Source organism: Lactuca serriola, chromosome 5, assembly GCF_051521515.1.
Source record: "Lactuca serriola cultivar US96UC23 chromosome 5, Lser_US96UC23_V15, whole genome shotgun sequence".
Taxonomy (NCBI): Eukaryota; Viridiplantae; Streptophyta; class Magnoliopsida; order Asterales; family Asteraceae; genus Lactuca; species Lactuca serriola.
In genome coordinates this window covers 29,695,269-29,721,756 of record NC_136412.1, presented here as the reverse complement: position 1 = coordinate 29,721,756, position 26,488 = coordinate 29,695,269, and the positions used below count along the sequence as shown (strand labels likewise).

The 26,488-nt window shown below is 38.0% G+C and overlaps 1 protein-coding gene and 1 pseudogene across 2 annotated transcripts; one reads left to right on the top strand and one right to left on the bottom strand.

Annotated features, from left to right (window-relative positions):
- Nucleotides 1–415: 415 nt before the first annotated feature.
- Nucleotides 416–2,250, bottom strand: LOC145049520 (GRAS family protein RAD1 pseudogene; annotated as a pseudogene).
- A 4,366-nt stretch (nt 2,251–6,616) lies between these two features.
- On the top strand, nt 6,617–10,010 carry PDE312 (Nucleic acid-binding, OB-fold-like protein). Of its 2 annotated transcripts, XM_079000066.1 has the most exons (12): nt 6,619–7,389; nt 7,515–7,574; nt 7,653–7,682; nt 7,838–7,911; nt 8,070–8,151; nt 8,266–8,339; nt 8,432–8,498; nt 8,599–8,691; nt 8,784–8,960; nt 9,051–9,101; nt 9,194–9,348; nt 9,447–10,010. In XM_079000066.1, the coding sequence occupies exons 1-12, from the start codon at nt 6,661–6,663 to the stop codon at nt 9,838–9,840; spliced, it is 1,986 nt and encodes a 661-aa protein (XP_078856192.1). In that variant the 5' UTR covers nt 6,619–6,660; the 3' UTR covers nt 9,841–10,010. The 2 variants fall into 2 exon arrangements, with proteins under 2 accessions (XP_078856191.1, XP_078856192.1); XM_079000065.1 differs by having other exon boundaries at nt 6,617–7,389; nt 8,070–8,339.
- Nucleotides 10,011–26,488: the final 16,478 nt, after the last annotated feature.

The following is a 26,488-nucleotide window of genomic DNA, read 5'->3' as shown; positions in this document are numbered from 1 at the left end:
TTGATTAACACTGGATGATGTTGATGATGGTTTAATTGAAGAAATCTGGATGATTGTTGAAGGTTGGAGAAGAAATTTGGATGATGAACGATGAATGGGTTTGGACTGTAATCTAATTCTCTACAGATACGTATTTGAGATTGAAGGTTGTTATCATATTTACAAGTTTGCCTCCGTGTCTTTTTATGCTTAGATTAAATGAGTGACTGAGAATGATTTCCCCATTCTCAACCTTTTTTATTTTTTCAATTGAACCCACCTCTCTATATATATTCAATTAATTTATTAGTTTTTCTTCATTTGTCGATGATGAAATTTATTTCAAAATTCAAAGTAATCCGTTTCACGGTTTAAACATGTTGACATTCTTTAATTTTCTTGGATAACCAAATTTTTATTTCTGTCACCCCCAAAATTCAATGCTGTCACCATTGGTATTGGATACTACATCTCTATATATGCTCATAGAGATGAGTTATATGTAATCTTATTGAAATGTGAAAATAGCGTTTTATTGGCTGAGAAGAAGTCAAGAACATGAAACCTCATCTCGATATCTCTTAAGGTTTCCAGCAAGACACCGCCACAATGGGCTTCGATTTCCAACCCAGAACCACACAACCTTTCTCTTCCGCAATGGTGTACCCTTCACAAACCTCGAGCTTCGCAAGCCATTGTTTTGCTCTACTCACCATTTTGATCGGTGAAGCCTGGAACCCTGCCCTACTCATTCGCCTCCTCCATTGATCCACCCTCTCATGCCTTTCCACCCTATTAGGCCCTTCACAACTCACAATGTTCTTGATTTCTTCCGCAAAGTAAAACTGTTCGATTTTGGCCCGTTTAGTGTCGTATTTTGGTAACATCGCATCAAGTGCATCGAAAATGGCCGAATAATAATGTAGTGCTTCCATGAACCTCCCTATGAAGAAAGGTCCGTTATGGTTCGAATCCTGTTCAACAAGAACCATGACTTTCGGGGCAAGCTCGTGGATTATTTGTAGAACCGAGTTTAACGCACCACGACTTTCTTTTACAACACAATGAAGTTGTAGAATACTATTTATGACCATAACTTCATTTTTGTATGTCGTAATGTCCTCCGGTTTAAGGGTCTCCAAACTGCTCTCCACCGTAGAAAACTCGAAATTTATGCCCTTTTCTCGGGCATAGGCCTCCAGTTCGTTACCAATAATAACAAACTGGTTAACGCAGGGCCCAACTGCGGTGATTCTTAGGCGACGTGGAGTCGGAGTCTGGCTAGCCAGACTCTCGATCAGCGCACGCCATTGATGTCCGTGTCGTAGACCCTGTGTCATTCCTAGGTCCACGACATGGACATAACTCTCTCCCTCAAAGGCTTCCAATATGGATAAATTGGCGACAAAGTGACTAAATTGAATGTGTGGGCAAGTCGCGTAGACTAATTGTAATGCTTCTTCCTTTTTCTCTAATGCGATGGCGTTCAAGTTTTTTGCAGGGGCTACCAGGCCGACTGCACCCAGTGGTTGCACTAACGCGAGTCGGTCTGTGAGCCCCTGCATGAAACAAGATGCAACCCTTTGGAAAGATGACCCGAACACAAGTGCGTCACCTCGAAGCTTAGCCAACAAACTCAAAGCGTGAGTTTTATCACGACAAGCGACGGCTTCAGCACATGAAACGAGTAATTGGACTAAATGCATTCCGTCTCTATTTCCATCATCTTCAACAGTTCCGTATTCTGAAATTGCGTCCTCAATGGCCTCGGCTTCTAAATACCTTTGTGTATATGTCCATATATGGTCACGAAAACGAAGCTTAGGCAAGCTATTCATGCTCTTACTCCGATAGATAGTCATATTTCCAGCATTTAAGGAACATGTATCGTTGAAACTCGATTCAGGCAAGCTTTTTGATCTTTTCATCTTGTTATGCGCAAAAGATACATCTGTCAAGCCTGCTTCCTGCCAAGTAGAGTTTGGATTGTCAAGAATCGACAAATATCTTTGAGAATAGAAGGATGTGATTGAACGATTTTGACCTTCTTTATCTTCGTCGTTTTCCAGAAGATCACTGGTACCCAGATCGTAAAACAAATCTGATTTACGTTTCGTGCCACCAAACCTGATTCTTGGATCGACTCCATTGACGACACCCACTTTCAGACGATTCGTATTCTGTTCATTGTAAAGTGGGCTTGCCAATAAACCAGGAGCCATTGAAATCTCTTCTTATGTTTTTTTCTGTTTGAAGTTGAGAAAGAGACTCAAAAAAGCTCTGAAAAAACCATAAACCAAGTGAAATCGACTTATATAGGCGCCAAGAGTTCTTGGTTTTCGCGATTTATATTTATTTAAACAAAATTACTATCACAATATGGATTAAAATACGAAGGATTGCTGACTTACTTCGATGTCTTTTTGTTAGGGAAATATATGCTAGCACAGAGCAATCAAATTGCAGCTTTACGTTCCCAAGATATTGGAGATAAGAGGTTGGTAGCCGGACAAAATGGATTCGAACAATTTTACGGGGTTAAATGTTAATTTTTTTTTAATAACAAGTAATCCTTCATGCTTATATGGTAGAAGTTTAATTGAAAGTTTGTTGCACAATAGAACGAAACCTCCAATTTAAGAGGCAAAACATCCACCATTGACATAATTATCCCTTATAATTAATTGAGTTATATTTGTATTGTATATATTCTTACATATTTGACAAACTTAAATAATTAATAGGAATAAAGTAACAATCTAATATTTTGTTCAAGTGAAATTTTATTTGATTTAAGTAAGTAAATTATATTGAAAATCGATTAAACCTTTCCCTAACACCTCCAAGTTTTTCTAAAAATATCCAAGACTCGTCATTGTTATAAGGTTCCGTGTTAGACCCTTCTCTTTAGGATCATCCAAAACGACCTTGTACGCAAGAATCCTCACCAATGCGTAGAGAAAGACTATTTCGCTATATATTATTATGAAACCGAGGTTCATCATGTGAATCTAAAATTGCAGTTTCTATTTTATACAAGTTACATAACCTATTCAACAAAAACCGACCAATCGAAGCCTATGAATTATTCTTAATATACTAATAAATAAATTTGGGATACCATATAATTGGCTTTAATTGCCGCCAAGACAACGGGAAATTGTGAAATAAACAAAGGATTTTTCACATAGTTGTGTTTGTGTTGTGCTCCGAGGTAACCCAACAAGAAGGGGGGCTTAAGGCTTTCTATTTGGCCTTCCTCCACCGATTCAACACCGTCCCTCCACTTACCATAATAACAAATGTATTTTAGACTGATTTTCTTTTAAATAACTTTTTACAAAACCGACTTATTTGTTTATTAATTAGTTCATTTAGGTGATATTTTATTTCTAACATGATAAATTCGTAAAATCAAGGCTGAAAAGGAAATATGTTGACAGTCGTCCGAAGCATATTGTTATGTTTAAAGCATCCTAAATTGTTTCATTCAAGAATTTAAATAGCTTAAAAATATGTATTAATTAATAAAATAAATATGATCTGAATTGGAGATATATTCCAGAACTTGACTATAAGTCTAAAACCAAATTAGATGATTCTGACCATAATGAAGTCCAACAATGATGCCACTTCAAATATTATCAACATCTCTAACATTAACTACATACATACACATTCATTACTTTCATATTTAGCTACAAAAACGTCTGCCAGTGAAAATATTAGGAACCTAGCATTTTAAAATTAAGTCTCACGTGCTTCAACTTTTAGTGGCCGGTTGTTGATAATAGAAATAAAAATATACATACATAGTGTTTGAAAAACTCGATTTGTTTAGCTTTGTTATATGTTAGGAGCTCATGTCATATACAGACCCAACTCCATAAAGTTCAAGGTCAAAATATTTAATAAGAGAATGTATGTGACGATAAATGTTAAAATTTTCGTCGATAAATGTGTTTTCAGTTTATACTTTATATCTTGCGGTTCGGATTCTTTTAGATGTTAAGGTTTTTTTTTTTTTTTTATAGGAACTATTGAACATGTCACATGATGTTGTTTTGTATGTTTATAATAAACTAAGTGTAAGACTCATGTGTTATATGGATTAATTAAAAAAATTAAATATAAATGTCTAAATATTTAAGAACTTTGAATTTATAAAATAAATAAGAAAAATAATAAATTATTAAAATTGATTTTTTATCTTTTAAGTTTAAATAAATAAAGAAAATAAACTAATGAGTCTTAATTTGGTTATTTTGAAATAAGAAGGTAAGTATATTAATGAAATTGATATTTATTTAGTACTACATTTATTGTAATTATTCCATTAAAGTATTACATGAAATTTTTTAAAATATAAAAACCTATAAAATGACATGTGAAAAATAAATTAATTCAAAATAACCATAAAATGATATTTGACAAATTGAATGAGAGTGCAACATGTGGCAAAAAAATATTCATTTATTAAAATAGATTGTTAAAATATAAAAATCAATAAAATAACATGTGGAAAAAAGATAATTCAAAATAACCATAAAATAACATTTAACAAATTAAATGAGAAAATGATATGTGACAAACTTTCCATATTATTTTAAAATGGGTTTGTCCTAACCTTCCATTTGAAACTTAATTTGGCCTTTTTAGGTTGGAATATTTATGATTTTGGGCTCAAGTATTCAATATACGAATTGGGTAACATATTTACGTAGACATGGTTTGGGCTCAAGTATTCAATCATATATTATTCATATATATCTTTTCTAACGTAGAATGAAGATTAACACCACGAAAATGTTCAAGGTTTCATAAAGAGAGATTCTTATTAATTAAAAGATATCCTCCGAAGTTTACAATGATTTGTTTCATAGATGTGATTAAATGTCAACAAGCATTACAGAATCATTGAAATTTAAAATTGACATGAAATTATTGAAATCAAGTTTTGGGAAAAACCAAGCATAGGGCCAGGCATAAGATTAAGAAAAGATCCTCAGCATAACTGTCAGTACACCCTATCGCTCCCTATTATAACAAATTTCTCATCCATTCGGGGAAAGTCTTATAATTAACTGCATACATGCTTTATGAAAGAAATATTATCATCAATGGAAGTCCTTATCAACGCGATTTGTTTTGTTTACCGGCTTTAGTCTAGCTCCTCAAGTCCCAAACTTCAGTAATGATTTTTAGTTTCAGTTGTAAGCTGTAATTATCTAACATGATTGACAGTGAATCTTCTCTAAAAACTCGAGTTTTTAACAATGAATAAGCCCGTCAATATATATATATATATTTTCTTTCTATCAATTCAACCCATAAATTAAAGAACATTAAAAGGATTAGATTCATTTAACAACGCTATTCTTATAATAAACATAAAAGGAGCTAAATTGTATACAAAAGAAATGATTTTGACAAAAGTATCATGTCTCATGAGTTTTCTTCATTTGTATTTTAGAAAATTTTCAAATTTGTTTAATGATCTTTATTGTTTATTTTATTTTGTTTAACTGGTAATCTTTTTCAGACAATAATATCAAATATATCAAATATGATGGTCTTAAAAGTTAATAATTTGGAAAAAAAATGCAAATTGTAAAAGCTAATGCTATAAGTACATTTATTTTACAATTCCACCCATTGATGTGATTTTTTTTTGTCCCTTTTGTCTTTTTTTTGTTTATTATTATTATTATTATTGTTGTTGTTGTTGTTGTAAATATCGATAAGCGTATAAAATTCGGACGATATTATAAAATTCAACCGACTATATAAAATTGAACAAAATCAAAGTTTGTCTTTATTTATCACAAATATTAATTGGTTCAGTATAACAATTGCGTGGTGTGTTATGCGGATTGAAAACAGTTAGTCGAACACTATATAATGTTTCCCATGCAATCGAATGTTCTGATCTGTATATAGGGAAAAGTTTAGACAAAACATTAGACAATATATATGTTCATTGTAAGTCAACCATTACATAATGGTTATGGTGAGCCTGGATCAACACTGTAGTTGTTGATGATGAAAAAATGTCCCGATAGGCGAAATAATAATAATAATAATAATAATAATAACAAAAGATTGTTTATGAATGAATGTGATGGAACGACAAATAAAAGTAAGTTTTTTATCTAATATAAAATTATAAATGTATTTAGAGTGTAATTTCAATATGAAAAATAAGTTTTTATTAATAATAATAATAATAAGTAAGCTTTTTTATTCAATATGAAAATATGATAATAATTGAACAAAAATATATTTTTCAATATGTAATCGTATTTGTAGTGTAATTCTAAAAAAAATAAGTTTTTTTTTTAAATAATAAAAATAATCTAATAAATAAAAGAAAAGAACAATAAAAAAACAAAAAAAAGCAAAAAAACAAAAAAAATAATGTCAAAAGATAAATAATCGATTAGATGAAGTTAGGAAATAAAAAAAAATAAAAAAGATACTTATAGAAAAACCCATTATAAAACCTATCTTTACAATTCACCATAGTTTCGTGATCCATTTGAAATTAAAAAAACAAAGATTGATTGCCTATTACAGTCCCTATGTTTACTTTTTCTTTACAATTCGGTCAGCATAGTTTCATACACTACAATTACATAACTACTCAAACCAACTTTATCCACTCTGAGCAAGCAAGTGAGAATGCAAACCCTCTTAAACCCTCATCCCATCTCCTTTCTTCCTCCTCCAAAAATCCTAAATCCTAGTAAGCTATTCAAATCCCGTAATATAAACCCATCCCTTCACTTCATCTCAACTGGAAAATTCACCGTTAAAGGTTTCTCAGCGGACGAATTCCCGGTCGATGAGGATTTCATCGAAAAATTCGGTCCCAAAGACGTGGAAACTGAAGATGAAGCCCGTCGCCGCAACTGGATCGAAGGAGGTTGGGCTCCATGGGAGGAAATCCTTACTCCAGAAGGAGATTTCGCCAGAAAATCACTCAACGAAGGAGAAGAAGTAGCATTGGAAAATCCTGACTCGATTGAAGCCTTCAAAATGTTGAGACCTAGTTACAGGAAGAAGAAAATGGAAGAATTAGGGTTAACAGAGGACGAATTTTACGCGAAACAGTTCGAGCTTAAGGGCGACATTCCGGAGCCCTTGAAGACGACATGGGCAGGGCCGCTGGTGGTCCGTCACGTGCCACCGCGAGATTGGCCGCCGAAGGGGTGGGAAGTGGATAAGAAAGAGCTGGAATTTATCAGGGAAGCTCATAAGTTTTCAGCTAGAGTTGATCTTGAGCAAGTACAGAATGAAGCAAAAAGCAATACAGATGATTTGTGTTTGGACAGATATAAGGTGTTTCTGAAGCAGTATAACGAATGGGTGGATGCGAATAGAGATAGATTGGAGGAGGAATCATATAAGGTTCATCCCAACACTCAATTCTTATAGTAATTCCTCAACTTGTAATTAATACTCACTTTGAAAACACCCCATAATTCCAAGCTATTCATGTTATACACTAATGAGATCCATAATTTTTGATACAGTATGATCAAGATTATTTTCCTGGTAGAAGGAAAAGAGGGAAAGATTATAAAGAAGGAATGGTAAGTTTTGAAATAATGTGAACCAAAATCGATGATGATCTTACGTTTTCTTACCCACTTTACCTTTCCCTTCTGCAGTACGAGCTACCATTTTACTACCCCGGACAAGTAAGTTTTACTGCTCTGTAATTCTCTTGAGCCATGTATAAGTATGCACTTGCATTGATTTTATTACCAAAATGAACCTGTAAATCTTATTATCCAAATAGCAATTCATGCTATAAACGTACTTACATACATACATATATGTATATCTTGTGCAGATTTGTGTTGGTAAAGTGACTACTTTGCATCTTTATCAAGGAGCTTTCGTTGACATTGGAGGTGTTCATGATGGGTAAGTCTTGATAAATGATGTGTATTAAGTCGTTAAGTCGTTTCTCTGGTCTATTAAGTCGTTATTTCTGCATTAAGTAAAAAAAAAGAAACACTTGTATACAATATATATAGCTTTTTAGACTCTTAACTCTAAGTAAAGCTCCATGGTCATTTCAGGTGGGTCCCAATTAAACGTAATGATTGGTATTGGATCCGACATCATATAAAAGTTGGTATGCATGTCATTGTTGAAATTCTGGTGAGTTATGGCTCTTCAAATGCATATTTCTGCTCCTTATTCCTTTTAAAAATGTTGTATTTTTGTATTATGTTGCTCAAGTCAAATGTCTGTCTATTTTTTTATTTTTTTCAGGCCAAACGAGATCCTTACCGTTTCCGATTTCCAATCGAGATGCGTTTTGTTGATCCTAATATAGATCACCTTATGTATGTTTTCCAGTTTTATATCTTTTATACATAGAATGTTAATCAGCTCAAAACTATAGCAAAATGTTTGATCTTTGACTTTTTACCTACAGTTTCAAGAGGTTTGACTACCCACCAATTTTCCATCGGGAGGAAGATACTAGTATGGATGAGTTGCGCGTAAGTTTTATTTGTTTAATGGTTTCTTATATATTACTATATTTACGTACGTATGTATGTATACATGGATTTACTGATGGTTTTCAATACTTATTAACAGCGTGATTGTAGAAGGCCACCAATTTCTAAGGATGATCCGGGAATCAAGGTGGAGGAAGAACCTTTAATATGTAATCACCCTTACGTTAATACGGTATGTATATCCTCTCTTGTTGTCTGACAGTTGACAGTTGACAGTTGATAGTTGACCAAATACCATTGAATAATAATGAATTTGGTTTGCAGTTATGGCAAATACATGTTGCAGAACAGTTGATTATGGATGATATGGAGATGAACCCAGAAAAATACGAGGGTAAAAAATTGTCAGAGTTGAGCGATGAGGTGGAATTCAATGAAGAAAACAGTGTCGAATACAGCCAAGATTATTATAACCAAACTTTACTACCCAAAAGGATTGTGGTCAGTACTCACCACTTGGCTTTTGCTTGTTCAATCATCATTTATGAATATTATTATTAAGTGACATTTCTTTTAACATGTATTCATCAGAATGTGAGCGTGAAAGATCTTGACCTAGATGCTGCATACGCAGAGCGCCAGGTTTGTTTTGAATTTGATTGATGTCAGCTTATTTCCCGTTTGCCTCCTATGGAATTTAACATCATGTATATGTATATTTGGGGTTTGCACAGCATCATAATAAATTGAAAATCGAAGCAATGGAAAAAGGCGCAACATCTTACAAAATCGACAAGTTAAGACGTAATCATGAGATGGACGAATACGATTTTGTTCATTGGCGACGCTCAGTTGAGGAAAGAGAAGCCTTACTTCGAGACATAAGCTGGTAACTTTTTCTTATTAAAACATTCCACTTTAAAAAAATTATACAATGCTATGCTATTTCTTTCATTTAATGTTATGTTTTTTTTTTTTGTGGTTTAGCCGTAGAGCGGTTGGTCTACCATTGGAGGAGCCAGGAAGGTACCATGACCCGAGCAGCGTTGCAAAAGACAAATATGACCCTGAAAACCCTCTGTATAGATATGATTATTGGGGGGAGCCAAAAAGTTCTGAAAAGACTAAACAAAACCGATTAAGAGACTTCCACAACAAAGGAATTATAGGTAGAGGAATGGTGTGGTATGAAACATCGTATGAAGATGCAATGAAGAACCAGGATGAAACGCGAGCTATGGAAATGGCAGAAACAAGGAATAAAGAAGAAGAAGATGAAGATGATGAGGTTGATGATGTCATTTATGAGATTGTTTCTGAGCCACAGCCGGAAGTCAATGGGGTTCAGACCAATGTATTTTCAGATGAATACTATGACTAGGTTTTTGGTGTTTGATGTATGTTGTATAGGTTAAGGAATTAATCTCGTAATCAGTGTTTTTGAGGGAATGATTGTCGTTTTTTTTTGGGTTTCAACATTGAATTTAGTGATGGATTAAAATTTTTGGGAGACAAATATATGGGTGGGCTGAATTTGCGTCTTTAATCAAATACTAACTTATTTGGAAGACATGGAGATGAGGATACAAGATGGGCCACCATTTAACATGTTGGATCGATCACATTACGAGTCACAAGATGGATCACATGCACGTTACAAGAGATGCGTGGAGTACATCTAAAATTTATCTGAATAATGCTTTGAATTTGCCATTGGATTGATCCTTATCCATGACAAATGGTTAAGGACACTGAACTCTTTTGCTAATCACACGTGGAAGAACATAGATTAGAAACAATTGCGAAAACATTTGAGGGCTATAAATTAAAAATAGAGAAAAATGGTCTACGAGTTTTGTGATCTAAACTTTCCATATTTCAATTTGGTCATTTTTTTTGACAGCCATATTTTTATAAAGAGGAACTAGCAAGTTTTCTTTCAATGTTGGGATCTTTGCAAGACGCTCTTAAATTTCTCCTAGTAAGTTGTGCACATGTTGTTTAGTAAACTAGGTTTAATAACTAGTTATCCTCTTTCCCTTTCATTTGATTCAAAAACATATTCTAGAGGGGAAAAGCAAATCATGGCGATTTTTAAAGCTTAAGAGAATATTGGAAGACAATTGGAGGATAGAACATCTTAATTCATCTCTAAAAGGTATAAGCTTACTTTATCTCTTCATCTTCTTCATCTTAGAGATTTTATTCTCAAGTAGATTCTGAAAATTGGAATCTTTAATGGAATTCTAGTAGTTTTTGGATGTTGAATCAATCTATATCATGATTCTAACATCAAACTTTCCATTTATGAGCTCGATTCACCATTTTTTGGGTTTCCAAACTCTAGGTAATGTGAGAAATCCAGGTTATAAAGCTCGTTGTATTATTTGTATGTGATTTAGTTCTAGAAGCTTGTTGTAGATCATCAAGGTATCACCATTTCACTCTTGAAATGGTTGATTTCACCTCTAATGATCTATATGGGGATTTGGAACCCTAACTTGATGAGAAGTTGTAATTTAGATAATATAACTTAATACACAAATTTAGTTTTATGGTTTTGAAATCAAGGAGAGAGAGAGAGAGAGAGAGAGAGAGAGAGAGAGAGAGAGAGAGAGAGAGAGAGAGAGAGAGAGATTTTGTATTTGTGATTTGCTCCTTATATGATTCCACTGGATCATAAGTAATTACGAGCTCAACTGATGATTCCAACAGTGATCCATCATTGGAAAAGAATGACATGATTTCTACGTCAAGATAATTCACAAAAATGTTTTGATCAAATTAAATGCAACTAGAGGGTGTGCCCTCGTGTTGCTACGGATCGAGAAATTTTTTATTATTTTCTTGGTTGTTTCAGATTTCATAGTTCGTGTTTATTTATGAGACAGTTTTTTAGAATATACATAATGGATCAAAGTTGACAAAATATATAAACTATGGTGGTTAGATGTTGAAAAACAAAAATTAATATTAGAGAAGGGACCAAAATTGCCAAGTTGTAGAAAATATTATGGCTTAATGTAATTAATATTAGAGAAGGGACCAAAATTGCAAAGTTGTAGAAAGTATTGTAGCCAAATGGTGTAACATTAAAGAATAAGGGATTCAAAGTGTTAACATCACAAACAATTGTGGCCAAAGTTTGAAGGGCAAAACTTTACTATTCCTAAGTCTTCCCACTTTTAATTATATATATATATATATATATATATATATATATATATATATATATATAGAGAGAGAGAGAGAGAGAGAGAGAGAGAGAAAGAGAGACCAAAACTACCAAGTTGTAGAAAATATTGTAGCTTAATGTAATTAATAGTATTAGAGAATGGACCAAAATTGTTAAGTTGTAGAAAGTATTATAGCCAAATGGTGTAACATTAAAGAATAAGGGATCAAAAGTGTTAACATCATAAACAATTGTGGCCTAAGTTCCAAGGACAAAACTTTACTATTCCTAAGTCTTCCCACTTTTAATTATATATATAATAAATGGATTTGAAACTGTAAGTGTTTGGAAGATTTGAAACTAAATAATGATTTTAATCCATATTTTCCATACACCCAATATAAGTTTCTCAATTCCATTGATGTGCTTAGAATCATGTGAGAATGAATGGAATTATAATATGAAAATGACATGATTTCTAAGTCGAGATAATTCAAAAAAATGTTTTGATCAAATTAAATGAAATCAGTAGATTTGAAACTATAAGTGTTTGGAAGATTTGAAAAAAAACTAAATAATGATTTGAACCTATATTCTCTATACACTCGATATAAGTTTCTCAATCCTATTGATGTGCTTAGAATCATGTGAGAATGAATGCAATTATAATACGTAAATGGGATTGGAATAGATGACATGTTTAAATCACATATAGTAAGATCATTTTTTATCATTAAGTTATAAGAAAGCAAACTAGAGATAATCATAAAGTCATTAAAGACTTAAAGATGATTGATGTCTTTGTGAGTGCATCCTTGAAATCATGAAAATATTAAGACATTTAGTGGTTAAGACATGATATAAATGAGTACCAAAATATGTTATCAAGACTTATTACAACCATTCCTATCAACTAGATTAGTTAGAGGAGTATGAGCCAAGGGAGCAAGTACAATGGCCAAATGAATTTTTTTTTTTAATTTGTGGCTTTTAGTAGGAAACTACAAGCTGTGATCTTTCCTGTTGGAAATATGCCTATAGTCACAACAAGTTAGTGACATTCCATAATTAGCAGGGGCTTTTTGGGTTACACACAAGACATGATTTGAGCATAAAATGACAAAAGGAAAATGATGGGGACTAGTTTATTAACGTGACACCTTATAGTGAGTTAACTAGAAACTAAAAACACTAAGTGGAATAAGTGTAATATTCTTTATTTGAGTTGGTAAGTATTTATCACTTAAATGAATAGATAAATATACCACTTTTGGTGATAATGTTTACAAAAAAGGTTAGGAACGATCCCAAGAAAACAATTGAGTCGATTCACTCCTTTTTTCCTTCTCTTTCTCACATGTTCTTCCATAGTCTTTGACCTTCCTTATCCAAAATCTAGGGTATTTGAGTTTTGGTAAGGTGAATAGAAGGAGTTATCATTGTTGTAGGATCTTGATCTTTGTGCTTCTGGTTTGGGCTCTAAAATTTCCAAGACAAAGAAGAAATCAGATCACACTATCCACATGAAAGGTATATATAATGGATATATATATATATATATATATATATATATATATATATATATATATCTTCCTATTCTAATAAAAGAATAGTTGTATTCTCCTTTTGACACGTGTCATCCTATTAGGACTCCTAATTAATGCATATTTTATTCTTCTTTTACCATGTGTCACCCTCTTATGTCTCCTAATTAATACATATCACTTGTCAACCTATTGATTCTCCATTTTAAATTTCACAATTTAAATTTCTCACTTTAATTACAATAAACTAATAACATTAGAATAAAAATTAAAGTAAATTAATATAAATTATAAAATGATATAATTTCACATATTTATTTAAATCAATGATTATAATTTTATATAACTAAAAAATCTCTTAATTAATAATTTATTTAAAATAATTGATTAAGAATTTTAATTTTTTATTATAAAAGTTTAATTAGTTTTGTAACCGTGGTTCTCACGGGTTATAAACTAGTATATATATATATATATATATATATATATATATATATATATATATATATATATATATATATATATATATATATATATAAGAGTAGTTCTTTTGCCATGTGTCACCATGTTAGGTCTTGTAATTAATATCATGCTACTTGTCAATCTATTGATTCTCCATTTCAAATTTCAAATTTCAAAATTTAAATTTCTCATTTTAATTACATTAAATTAATAACATTCGAATAAAAAATAAAATAAAATTTATATAAATTATAATAAAATAAAATTTATACAAATTATAAGATGATATAATTTTACGTATTTATTTGAATCAACGATTATAATTTTATATATAACTAAAAAAATATCTCTTAATTAATAAGTTATTTAAAATAATTAATTAATAGTTTTGAGTTTTTACTTAGAAAGTTTAATTAATTTTGTAACCGTGGTTTCCACGGGTTATAAACTAGTGTGTGTGTGTGTGTATATATATATATATATATATATATATATATATATATATATATATATATATATATATATATATAAGCTTTGTTGCTAAAAATCAAAAGAACAATATCTGTGGTGGGTCATGATGATCAAGTTTTTGTATGTTATGCGTTAGTTGCTTTGTGATCTAGAGATCATCAGAACCTAACAATAGTATCAGAGCCAATGTTTTAGGGTTTCAGCACATTATAATTGATTTGATCATAAAGAATTTTAAGGGGTATAAATTTATACACATGAAAAATTATGCATTCTGTCATCTTTTTTCTAAAAATTGTAGATGAATTTAAAAAAAATCATTCAAAGGTTAGATTAGTGCCATTGGGAGCCATTCATGATATCCATGCAGAATTTGACTTTAGTTTGATTGATAAGATTTCTAGATAATGATCATTGTGTACAAGCAAGGTTTGTTTTCCCTTTTGTGGTGCTTGTATGATGGTTCAAATGACTCCCTCACTATTTTGAACCAATTAACATTGTATTAAACTTTGGGACCACATTTTCCATATTTAAAAACTCTGAAATCTTTTTGATTTGAAATCTAATGAATTTAAAAGATTTAAAACTACCCAACAGTAGGGTATTTTGTTAGACACTTTTTGATTTGAAATCTAATGACTTTAAAAGACCTTTTGAAAATTACCAAAGAATAGTGTAATTCATTAGACACATGTGCACTCCGTACCTCCTAACTTGTATCAAGTCAAAGTGTAAACTCCACTGACAACCTTACAAATTCCATTACAATAAAACAACTTGGTGACAATAAAAATACCAACACATATGTTGGATACGAGTGTAGTTTCATCATTTCACATTTTTTCTCCCTTTTATATTTACACCACCTTTGTTATAATTATGTTTTATCATCGATCCATATCTATATGTTATGTTATTTTACAGAGAAATCTTAGTCCATCCACTATTAGAAAAGATGCCTTCTATGAAATGCATTTTGTGTCATAAAAAGGGTACAAATGACACACAAATGTGTGTCATTAAATCTCATGTCATAAAGGAAGATGACATGTATTTGCGTTTCATAAGCCTTTTCATGTATTTGTGACACACATTTATGACAAACGTTGTGTGTCATTAAAGCCCATATCATAAAGGAGTATGAAACACAGTTTGCATATTAAGTGTTTAAAAAAAATTCTAGATTTACTAATTTTCAAATTAAATGACAATTAATGACTAATAATACAAAAAAGTCCATTTAATAATATAAATGTACTAATTAAATAATCCATGTGAACGGTATCCCAGTGCTGGTATTATTCGACTTGGGGGCTACCCGATCATTCGTATCTCATGCACTCAGCAAGAGGTTTGCCGAGTCTACGGGTATGTTGGATTGTCCTTTGGAGGTCGAGATTGCGGACGATCGATCCATTCGGGCATTAAAGGTTGATATAGAGATTGTGTCTTGAGGATGTATGACGAGCGTTATCACATGGATTTGGTTCCCATTCCTTTGCGTGGGAACTGTGACAACGAGAATTTTTAAAACAATTTTTCATTTCTTAAAAATATATTTCCATCCAAAATAAGTCATAAAGATCCAATGTATCATGTCATAATACAAATCATATAAATCCCAAGATCATAAATCCTCCATCAGTGTGTACAGATCACGCCGGCGCCTTCCCACGGTCCTCGCTGGTACCTGAAACACATATCACAACAACTGTAAGCATAATTGCTTAGTGAGTTCCCCAATATACAACCTACGCACATACGCCTTTCCAGGCCCTGACCTTCCGGTCCATGTGTCTCAGGGGACTTCCGTCCCGACTAGGTAAACCTTCCAGTCCTACCCACGCCAACCTTACGGTCCACATTACAACGCCTTCCGGCCCATAACATATTCGCCTTCCAGCCCATAACATAATGCCTTCCGGCCCATATCAAGCATATCATACATGGCACATATAACGATTAACTTATCACACACAACACATATATCTCATACCATATCCGACCTTCCGGTCACACAGTCAAACCCTTCCGGGTATAGTATAGTGAGAAGACTCACCTCGTGGAAAGTCTAAGATCTCGTGTCCTCGCTAACACCGACCCCGAACGACGGCTCAACCTCGCCTAAACATAAAAATATCATTTATTACACAAGGACTTCCACCACTTAGAACTTTACTCCTTATCATCATTCCTCAGAGGGTAAAAGACCATTTTACCCTTCCTTGACCTAAAGTTCTCAAGTTGACCAAAACCTTAAAAGTCAACAAAAGTCAAATCCTGAGAGTACGCGGGGCGTACGTCGCCAACCCCTCCCTGATCGGGGTCTCCACCCAGTACGCTGCGCGTACTGGAAGTTACGCCCAGCGTAACCCCCAGAATCAGCCACTCTCCATTTCTGGTCTTAATCGGTTAAGCCATTACTTCCACTTCTAGATCCGACTCTTCTAGTGTGTCTAAACCCATAAAGTCGAGACCTTTAAGCCTTGGCACGGCTGTAAAGGCTCCAACATCACATAACAACTCTTTATTCAAACTCAAGGACCTAGATCTCATGCATGGTGCAAACCCCACGTCCAAGATGCCATTTTTATGAGTCTACAACCCCAATAGATCAGAAATATGAAGTATCTAAGCTTATGGAGGCCATTTGCACAAAAGTCTCCACCTTTGGGACTTAAACCCTAGAAAATGACCTTTTAAGCATACAACATGAACCAAGTGACAAGATCCGAACTTTATACCTGGAAATGAAGCTTTAGCCCTTGAAAAGTTCAGATCTACACTTGAGCACCACTTCTAGCCTCTCCAACAAGCTCTTCTTCTCCTTTGCAACCTTGAAATGACACCACCAAGCTTAGAATACACACACACACACAATGGCCTAAGAACGAGGGTACACTCTTTTTAGGGTTTCACTATGAGGGATGGTGGCTGAGAAGACCAGCCACATGTTCCTTTTATAGCCCCATCAAAGGAATTTAGGGTTTGGGTCTGAATAAGTTACGCCGGGCGTAACCTTGGGTATGCCCCGCGTACCTGAGGGGAAACGCGTCCAAATGAGGCGCGCGAGTACGCGCAACGTATACCTTGTACGCCCAGCGTACTCGCCTACCATGAAAACCCTAAATCATCAACTTAACCAAGATGTAAGGCCAAAAGAAGAATACCTGGATTTCGGGCTGTTACAATTCTCCCCCACTAGAATCAGACTTCGCCCCCGAAGTCTCATACTGGAAACAACTCTGGATACTGATCCCACATCTCAGACTCGGTCTCCCATGTCAGCTCGGACCCCTTCCGATGTTGCCACTGCACTTGAACCAGGGGTATTTCCTTGTTCCTCAAAACCTTAACTTTCCGATCCCTGATCGCTACTGGTATCTCCACATAGTTCAGGCCTGCATCCACCTGAATATCATCCAATGGCACCACTGCCGACTCGTCGACAATACATTTCCTCAACTGCGAGACATGAAAGGTATCATGAATCTGCCCCAACTCAGCAGGTAGCTCCAACTGGTAGGCTACCCGGCCCACCCTAGCAATTACCCTGAAGGGTCCGATATACCGGGGTCCCAACTTGCCCCTTTTCCTGAATCGTATCACCCTTTTCCAGGGAGAGACCTTTAGGAGCACAAGGTCGCCAACCTGAAACTCGAGCTCGGACCGCCGCCTGTCCGCATAACTCTTCTGGCGACTCTGCGCAGTCAACAACCTCTGCCTGACCTGCTGAATCTGCTCGGTCGTCTGGAGTACAATCTCCGTGCTACCCATCACCCTCTGCCCCACTTCTCCCCAACAGATGGGGGTGCGACACCTCCGACCATACAAAAGCTCAAAGGGTGGCATACCAATGCTCGAATGATGGCTGTTGTTGTACGAAAACTCTGCTAAAGGCAGATAGGTGTCCCAGCTCCCTCCAAAATCCAAAACACGTGCACGGAGCATATCCTCAAGCGTCTGATTCGTCCGCTCGCTCTGTCTGTCTGTCTGCGGGTGGTATGCGGTACTGAAATGCAGTCTCGTACCCAACTCCTCATGAAACTTCTTCCAAAACCTGGAAGTAAAACGCACATCGCGATCAGAAACAATCGACATCGGAACCCCATGCCGTGATACCACCTCCCTCACGTATAATTCCGACAACTTCTCCGCAGAAGAGCTCTCGCTGATGGCTAGAAAATGAGCGCTCTTCGTCAATCTATCCACGATCACCCAAATCGCGTCGACTCCCCTCGCAGTCCGTGGCAATTTGGTGATAAAATCCATGGTAATCTGTTCCCACTTCCATTCGGGAATCTCTAGCGGCTGCAACTTACCGTGCGGACGCTGGTGCTCGGCCTTAACCTGCCGACAAGTCAGGCATCTCTCAACAAACCATGCAACATCCCTTTTCATACAGGGCCACCAATACTCCTTCCTTAGGTCCAAATACATTTTTGTAGCCTCGGGATGAATCGAGAATTTCGATCGATGCGCTTCCTCCATCAAAATAGTACGCGTACCGCCCACAAACGGTACCCAAATCCGACCCTGAAAAGTCATAATCCCTCGACCATCCGTAACGAATCCTGATACCTGACCCACAACCTGCTCCCTCTTCTGGTTTTATGGTTTCACAGCCTCAGCCTGAGCTCCTCGAATGGTATCTAAAATCGGGGTCATCACCGTCAACCTCATACAAATATCTCGGATCGGGGCGCTTTCCGCGCTACGGCTCAACGCGTCGGCTACCACATTAGCCTTACTCGGGTGGTACAGGATCTCACAATCGTAATCCTTCACCACATCCAACCATCTCCTCTGTCGCATATTCAGGTTTGGCTGATCCATCAAGTACTTCAGACTCTTGTGGTCCGTGTAGATGGTACACCGAACCCCATAAAGATAATGCCGCCAGATCTTGAGGGCAAACACCACAGCCCCCAATTCCAGGTCATGGGTGGGATATCTCGACTCATGAGGCTTCAACTGCCTCGAAGCATACGGTATCACATGCCCCCTCTGCATAAGCATCACCCCTAAACCCGATATAGATGCATCACAGTACACCACAAAATCCTCCATCCCTTCCGGAAGTGCAAGCACCGGGGCCTCGCACAATTTCTGACGAAGGGTCTCGAATGAGGACTGCTGCTCCGGTCCCCATGAAAATGCAACACCCTTTCGGGTCATCCTAGTAAGTGGCACGGCGATCTTGGAGAAATCCTTGATAAACCTGCGATAATATCTAGCCAAACCTAGAAAGCTCCTGATCTCTGTGGGCGATCTCGGCACTTCCCATCTCATCACCGCCTCTATCTTGGCCGGATCGACCAAAATCCCTTTCTGGTTAACGAGGTGCCCTAAGAACTGGACCTCTCGTAACCAGAAATCACACTTGGAGAATTTGTCATACAGCCTCTCCGACCTCAGAACTCCAAGAATCTCCCTCAAATGCTCCTCGTGCTGCTCCCTAGACCTCGAATATACCAGAATATCATCAATGAATACGATCACCGACCGATCCAGCATCGGCCTGCACACCCTGTTCATGAGATCCATGAACGCAGCTGGGGCATTGGTGAGCCCAAAAGGCATCACCACAAACTCATAATGCCCATAACGAGTTCTGAAAGCGGTCTTCTGAATATCTTCATCCCGAACCCTCATCTGATGATAACCCGACCTCCAGTCTATCTTAGAGAACCAAGATGCCCCCTGCAACTGATCGAAAAGATCGTCGATCCTAGGTAACGGATACCGGTTCTTAACCGTCAACTTGTTCAACTCCCGGTAATCGATACACATCCGGTGTGAACCATCCTTTTTCTTGACGAACAAAATCGGCGCTCCCCAAGGTGAACTACTCGGTCGAATAAACCCCTTCCCCAACAGCTCCCGAAGCTGCGAGGATAGCTCCTGCATTTCCGGTGGAGCGAGATGATAAGGCGCCTTGGCGATGGGCGCCGCTCCCGGAACCAAATCGATACGGAACTCCACTTGCCTTTCCGGAGGCACACCTGGTAACTCTTCGGGGAACACATCCGAAAACTCGCATACAACAGGAACGTCATCCACCGATTTGGGCCTTCCCTTGGCCACTCGAGTATCCGTCACGTAGGCTATGAATCCATTGTAGCCCTGCTGCAAACTCTGCCTCGCCCTGGCAGCCGAACAAAACGCCGACCCACATCGGGTCCCCTCGCCATACTCCGTAAGCACTCCCCCACTAGGTTCTCGAATCGTCACCAACTGTCTCTCGCAGTCAATGACTGCCCCAAACTTACTCAACCAGTCCATGCCCACGATAACGCAAACATCCCCCATCGCTATAGGAACCAAGTCTATAGGGAATTTGACACCAAAAATCTCGAGCACACATCCTCGAATCACGTCTGCGGCATATATCACTTTCTCATCAGCTATGGAAACCCTCAGAGGTCGACTCATCACTTCTCGATCAATACCGAGGTGCTGACTAAAAGCCAGAGATACGAAAGACCGACTCGCACCCGAGTCAAATAATACTAAAGCAGGTACAGAGTTCACAAAAAAAGTACCTACGCATATCATGAAATAAGCACAACATCTCATAAAAGAACAATAAATACATGAAAGAATACATACCAGCCACAACATCAGGCGCCGCGCGGACCTCCTCCGCAGTCAACTGGAAAGCTCTCCCACGAGCCCTCGGGGCCTCGGCCTTCACTGGTCGAGTCTCAGTAGCCCTGGCAGCAGGTGCAGATCCCTGGAGAAGCTGAGGGCACTCGGCCTTCCGATGGCCGGTCTGATTGCAATGAAAGCAAACCATAAACCCCTTGGGGCAATCCCTAGCAATGTGCCCATCCTTGCCACACTTGTAGCAAGCACCTGATCGACATGTACCCTCGTGACCCTTGCCACACTTTCTGCAAGTGCGGCCCTTCCGACCTCCCGTCCTTGAATCGGCGGACTTGGTCCGCTTGGTTGCTGGCTGGGACTGAGCCGGCTGCCGATCCACCCGTTGAGAATCGGCCTCCTCCCTGGCCTGGGTATCCAACTCGATCTCGCGCTTCCTGGCATTCGCCTGAAGCTCAGCACAAGTCTGGTATGATGAGTTCGATACAAACTCCCGGATATCCCTCCTCAGCACACCCAAATACCGGCTCATCCGAGCCTGCTACGTGGACACCTGCTCGGGGCAGAACATCGCCCTCTCATGAAACTTCCGCGTGATCACCGTGACAGAATCATTACCCTGCTTGAGGGATAAGAACTCCTGAACCAACCGTTCCCTCTCTACCGGGGGAACGTACTCATCTCTGAACATAGTGGTAAACCTCTCCCATGTCACAGCGGAAACCTCTGCCAGAGTGAAGTTCGCCGTCACGAACTTCCACCAATCCTTTGCTCCCAGGCGGAGCTGGTTCAAGGCGAACCGTACCCTCAGATGCTCCGGACATGAACAAGTGTAGAAGCATCCCTCGATATCAGCAATCCATCTCATCGCAACGATCGGATCCTGCGTCCCGTCAAACTCAGGTGGCTTCGTGTTGCTGAACTCCTGGAGCAGCAACGAGTCACCTCCCTGTGGTCTGGCAGCGGCCACAGCTGCGGTACCTGCAGCGGCTGCAGCCTCAGTCAACGTGGCGTACCGCTCATCAAATGTCTCCATCAAAGTGGTCTTAATAGACCCAAACATCTCCGGAATCTCAGCCCGGATCGCTGCAGCCACCTCCTCATGAATCATCTGACGAATCTCCTCGTCACTCACACTGCTCGTACTGGGTCTGTGGCGTGGTCCAACCATGATACCTCTGGAATACAACATAGAAATATCAGAGACTCTATCGAGCATAATCGCACTCGATAACGCAACCCTACTCAGTCTCCGATACCCAGGGATTCTTACTTGGGTTGCCCACTGACCCGGTGTCTTCGGTGGTACGGGCCCAATACTACCGAGTACACCGCATCAGCATTCACCCCAAGTCCTCCTCCCTAAACCCCGGATCCTGAGTACTCTATTCTTGCCATGCACTAGCTACCCACTCGCTCTCAAAGCACCTCATAACAACAAATTTCCCTAGACTAAGGCATCACAAATCAGGCTACTCTAGTCCTAATATGAATACTTAGTCTTCTAGCATGCGTATCATATCATATCATATTTCATAACACATATTGTAAGGGTATTTTGGGGATTTTTACCGTTCGGGCGCTGGCTGATCATACACACTGCTTCATCCTTGGTTATCACAAAATTCTTTATAAAAAATTTATGCTTTTGTTTTTGAAAGATTTCCTCAAATTCTCGGTTTGAGTTCAGTTACGCCCGAAGGTGCAACCGAATCCCTCAAACCAAGGCTCTGATACCAACTTGTGACAACGGGAATTTTTAAAACAATTTTTCATTTCTTAAAAATATATTTCCATCCAAAATAAGTCATAAAGATCCAATGTATCATGTCATAATACAAATCATATAAATCCCAAGATCATAAATCCTCCATCAGTGTGTACAGATCACGCCGGCGCCTTCCCACGGTCCTCGCTGGTACCTGAAACACATATCACAACAACTGTAAGCATAATTGCTTAGTGAGTTCCCCAAAATACAACCTATGCACATACTCCTTTCCAGGCCCTGACCTTCCGGTCCATGTGTCTCAGGGGACTTCCGTCCCGACTAGGTAAACCTTCCGGTCCTACCCACGCCAACCTTACGGTCCACATTACAACGCCTTCCGACCCATAACATATTCGCCTTCCAGCCCATAACATAATGCCTTCCGGCCCATATCAAGCATATCATACATGGCACATATAACGATTAACTTATCACACACAACACATATATCTCATACCATATCCGACCTTCCGGTCACACAGTCAAACCCTTTCGGGTATAGTATAGTGAGAAGACTCACCTCGTGGAAAGTCTAAGATCTCGTGTCCTCGCTAACACCGACCCCGAACGACGGCTCAACCTCGCCTAAACATAAAAATATCATTTATTACACAAGGACTTCCACCACTTAGAACTTTACTCCTTATCATCATTCCTCAAAGGGTAAAAGACCATTTTACCCTTCCTTGACCTAAAGTCCTCAAGTTGACCAAAACCTTAAAAGTCAACAAAAGTCAAATCCTGAGAGTACGCGGGGCGTACGTCGCCAACCCCTCCCTAATCAGGGTCTCTACCCAGTACGCTGCGCGTACTGGAAGTTACGCCCAACGTAACCCCCAGAATCAGCCACTCTCCATTTCTGGTCTTAATCGGTTAAGCCATTACTTCCACTTCTAGATCCGACTCTTCTAGTGTGTCTAAACCCATAAAGTCGAGACCTTTAAGCCTTGGCACGGCTATAAAGGCTCCAACATCACATAACAACTCTTTATTCAAACTCAAGGACCTAGATCTCATGCATGGTGCAAACCCCACATCCAAGATGCCATTTTTATGAGTCTACAACCCCAATAGATCAGAAATATGAAGTATCTAAGCTTATGGAGGCCATTTGCACAAAAGTCTCCACCTTTGGGACTTAAACCCTAGAAAATGACCTTTTAAGCATACAACATGAACCAAGTGACAAGACCCGAACTTTATACTTGGAAATGAAGCTTTAGCCCTTGCAAAGTTCAGATCTACACTTGAGCACCACTTCTAGCCTCTCCAACAAGCTCTTCTTCTCCTTTGCAACCTTGAAATGACACCACCAAGCTTAGAATACACACACACAATGGCCTAAGAACGAGGGTACACTCTTTTTAGGGTTTCACTCTGAGGGATGGTGGCTGAGAAGACCAACCACATGTTCCTTTTATAGCCCCATCAAAGGAATTTAGGGTTTGGGTCTGAATAAGTTACGCTGGGCGTAACCTTGGGTACGCCCCACGTACCTGAGGGGAAACGCGTCCAAATGAGGCGCGCGAGTATGCGCAACGTACACCTTGTACGCCCATCGTACTCGCCTACCATGAAAACCCTAAATCATCAACTTAACCAAGATGTAAGGCCAAAAGAAGAATACCTGGATTTCGGGCTGTTACAGGAACAAGGTCATCATAGGCATGGATTGGTTGAGACCTAATAGGGCGGTGATCGACTGTGAGCAGCAGTTGGATTGGGTTAGGACCCCAAGTGGGCGAGAGTTGGTGATTCAGGGTGAGAGACCACAACGTGGACCAATCATGTGTTTTGTAGCGAGATTCAGACACTACTTTCATCAGGGATGTACAGGTTTTGTCGCCTACGTTATGGATACCCGGGAGAAGGGTAAGACGGCCGTGGATGAGGTTCCAGTTGTGCGAGAGTATCTGGATGTTTTCCTAGAGAATTTTCTTGGGATAGCTCCGAAGAGGCAGGTAGAGTTTAGGATTGACCTAGTTCCTAGTGCGGCTCCGATAGCCAAGGCACTATATCAGTTGGATCCTGCCCGAGATGTAGAAGTTGTATACACAGTTACAGGAGCTGTTAGACAATGGATTTATTAGGCCGAACAGTTCGCCATGAGGAGCCCCGATCCTATTTGTGAAGAAAAAGGATGGGTCATATTGGATGTGTATAGATTACCGAGAGTTGAATAAGGTAACGGTGAAGAACCGTTATCCCCTACTGAGGATTGATGACCTATTTGACCAGCTTTAGGGAGCATCTTGGTTCTACAAGATTGACTTGCGATCAGGTTATCACAAGATGCGAGTCAGGGATGATGATGTGCAGAAGACAACCTTTCGGACTCGCTATGGTCACTATAAGTTTGTGGTGATGCCGTTTGGGCTCACCAATGCTCTTGCCGCGTTCATGGATCTCATGAACCACATGTGCAGACCAATGCTGGATCAGTCTGTGATAGTTTCTATCAATGACATCTTGGTGTATTCCAAGACTCAGGAGCAGAACGATGAGCACCTGAGGGAGAGACTTTTCAAAAAGTTCTCCAAGTGCGAGTTTTAGTTGCGCGAGGTGCAGTTTCTGGGGCACCTTGTGAACCAGAATGGTATATTGGTCAATCCGGCCAAGGTAGAGGCCATGATGAGATGAGAGGGTACGAGGTCTCCATCCAAGATTCAGAGTTTTCTTGGTTTGGCGGGTTATTATATGAGATTCATCTAGGATTTTTACAAGATTGCTGTTTTACTGTCACACGCCAAAATCGGAACGGCGGAAACGTTTTGGGGCAGAGGACGTCATGTACAGTATCATAACAATGCATAATAGTAAACAAGCAACAACATCATCCATTGCATTAATAGTATAATTCAATACAAGTATTCTGTGTTAATGATATAAGACACCAAAAATGAATAATCAAAATAAAGACGCGTCTTGAATGTGCTCCGTCTTCTCAAAAATTTGGCCATCTGTACCTGTCTACTGGTGACCTGAGAATACAAGTTATTTTGAAAGAGTTGATCAGCATTTAAGCTGGGGAGTTCATAAGTAATTTAGTGTCATTTTTTGTATATGTTTGAAGAAAATGTTTGTAAATGTATCATGTAAACGTTTGTAAGTGTTTGTAGTAAATGTTTGTATCTCCTAGAAAATCCTATATTTTCTACTGAAATGTAGTCTTCTACCAAGACCCGATTGTTCTGTATGTTTGTTCCTTTTGCAAAAGTATGTGTTTTTCTCAAGTATAATTATCATTACCAAAAATATAGTTTACATTTCCATTTATGTTAGAAGATCACAAAGTAAATGCAAATGGGAAAATAATGAAGTACTGTAGTATTGTATATAGTAATTACTGTTGCACTAATTACCTTAAACCAATTGTTAATTAAGGTATAATGTGATGAGCTTGTAACCATACTTGATCGACTAGTAAAAACACGACACTCGAAGACGTCGAAATGGTATGACATTCGTCACCCGTAGACCTACTGGTCCCACTGTAGCTAGCAGCAAGGTGTAGGACGGTCAGTCCAGTATAGATCTATACACAAATTCACGCTCTCCCTCCAGGAGACCCTGGTTACAAATCATGACACGGCTGTAGGTTGCCATGCCATGAAGTAGTGGCTCACATTAGTGTTATAGTGTTCTTGTATTTGTATAGTATGCTCTATCTGTTCTTGTGTAATGTATGTTCTCTTTGTATAGTGTATAGTATGTTCTCTTTGTTTCTCATTATAGTATGTTCTTTCTGTTTCTCGTTATAGTGTGTTTGAACTTACTCATGTATGAACTGACTCTTGTATGTTTCATTATACTAGAAATAGTGAGTAGTAGACCTCTAAACTATACCTATTATAGTTTACTAGTTATGTTGTTTGATTGACTGAGTATGTTGTTAGAACAAAGTTCTTTTAGGATCGTATGATTCTAAGCAGGATATTAAATAAGAACGTAACAAAGAACACAAGTATGACACTGAATATGTCGTTTGATTAATGTG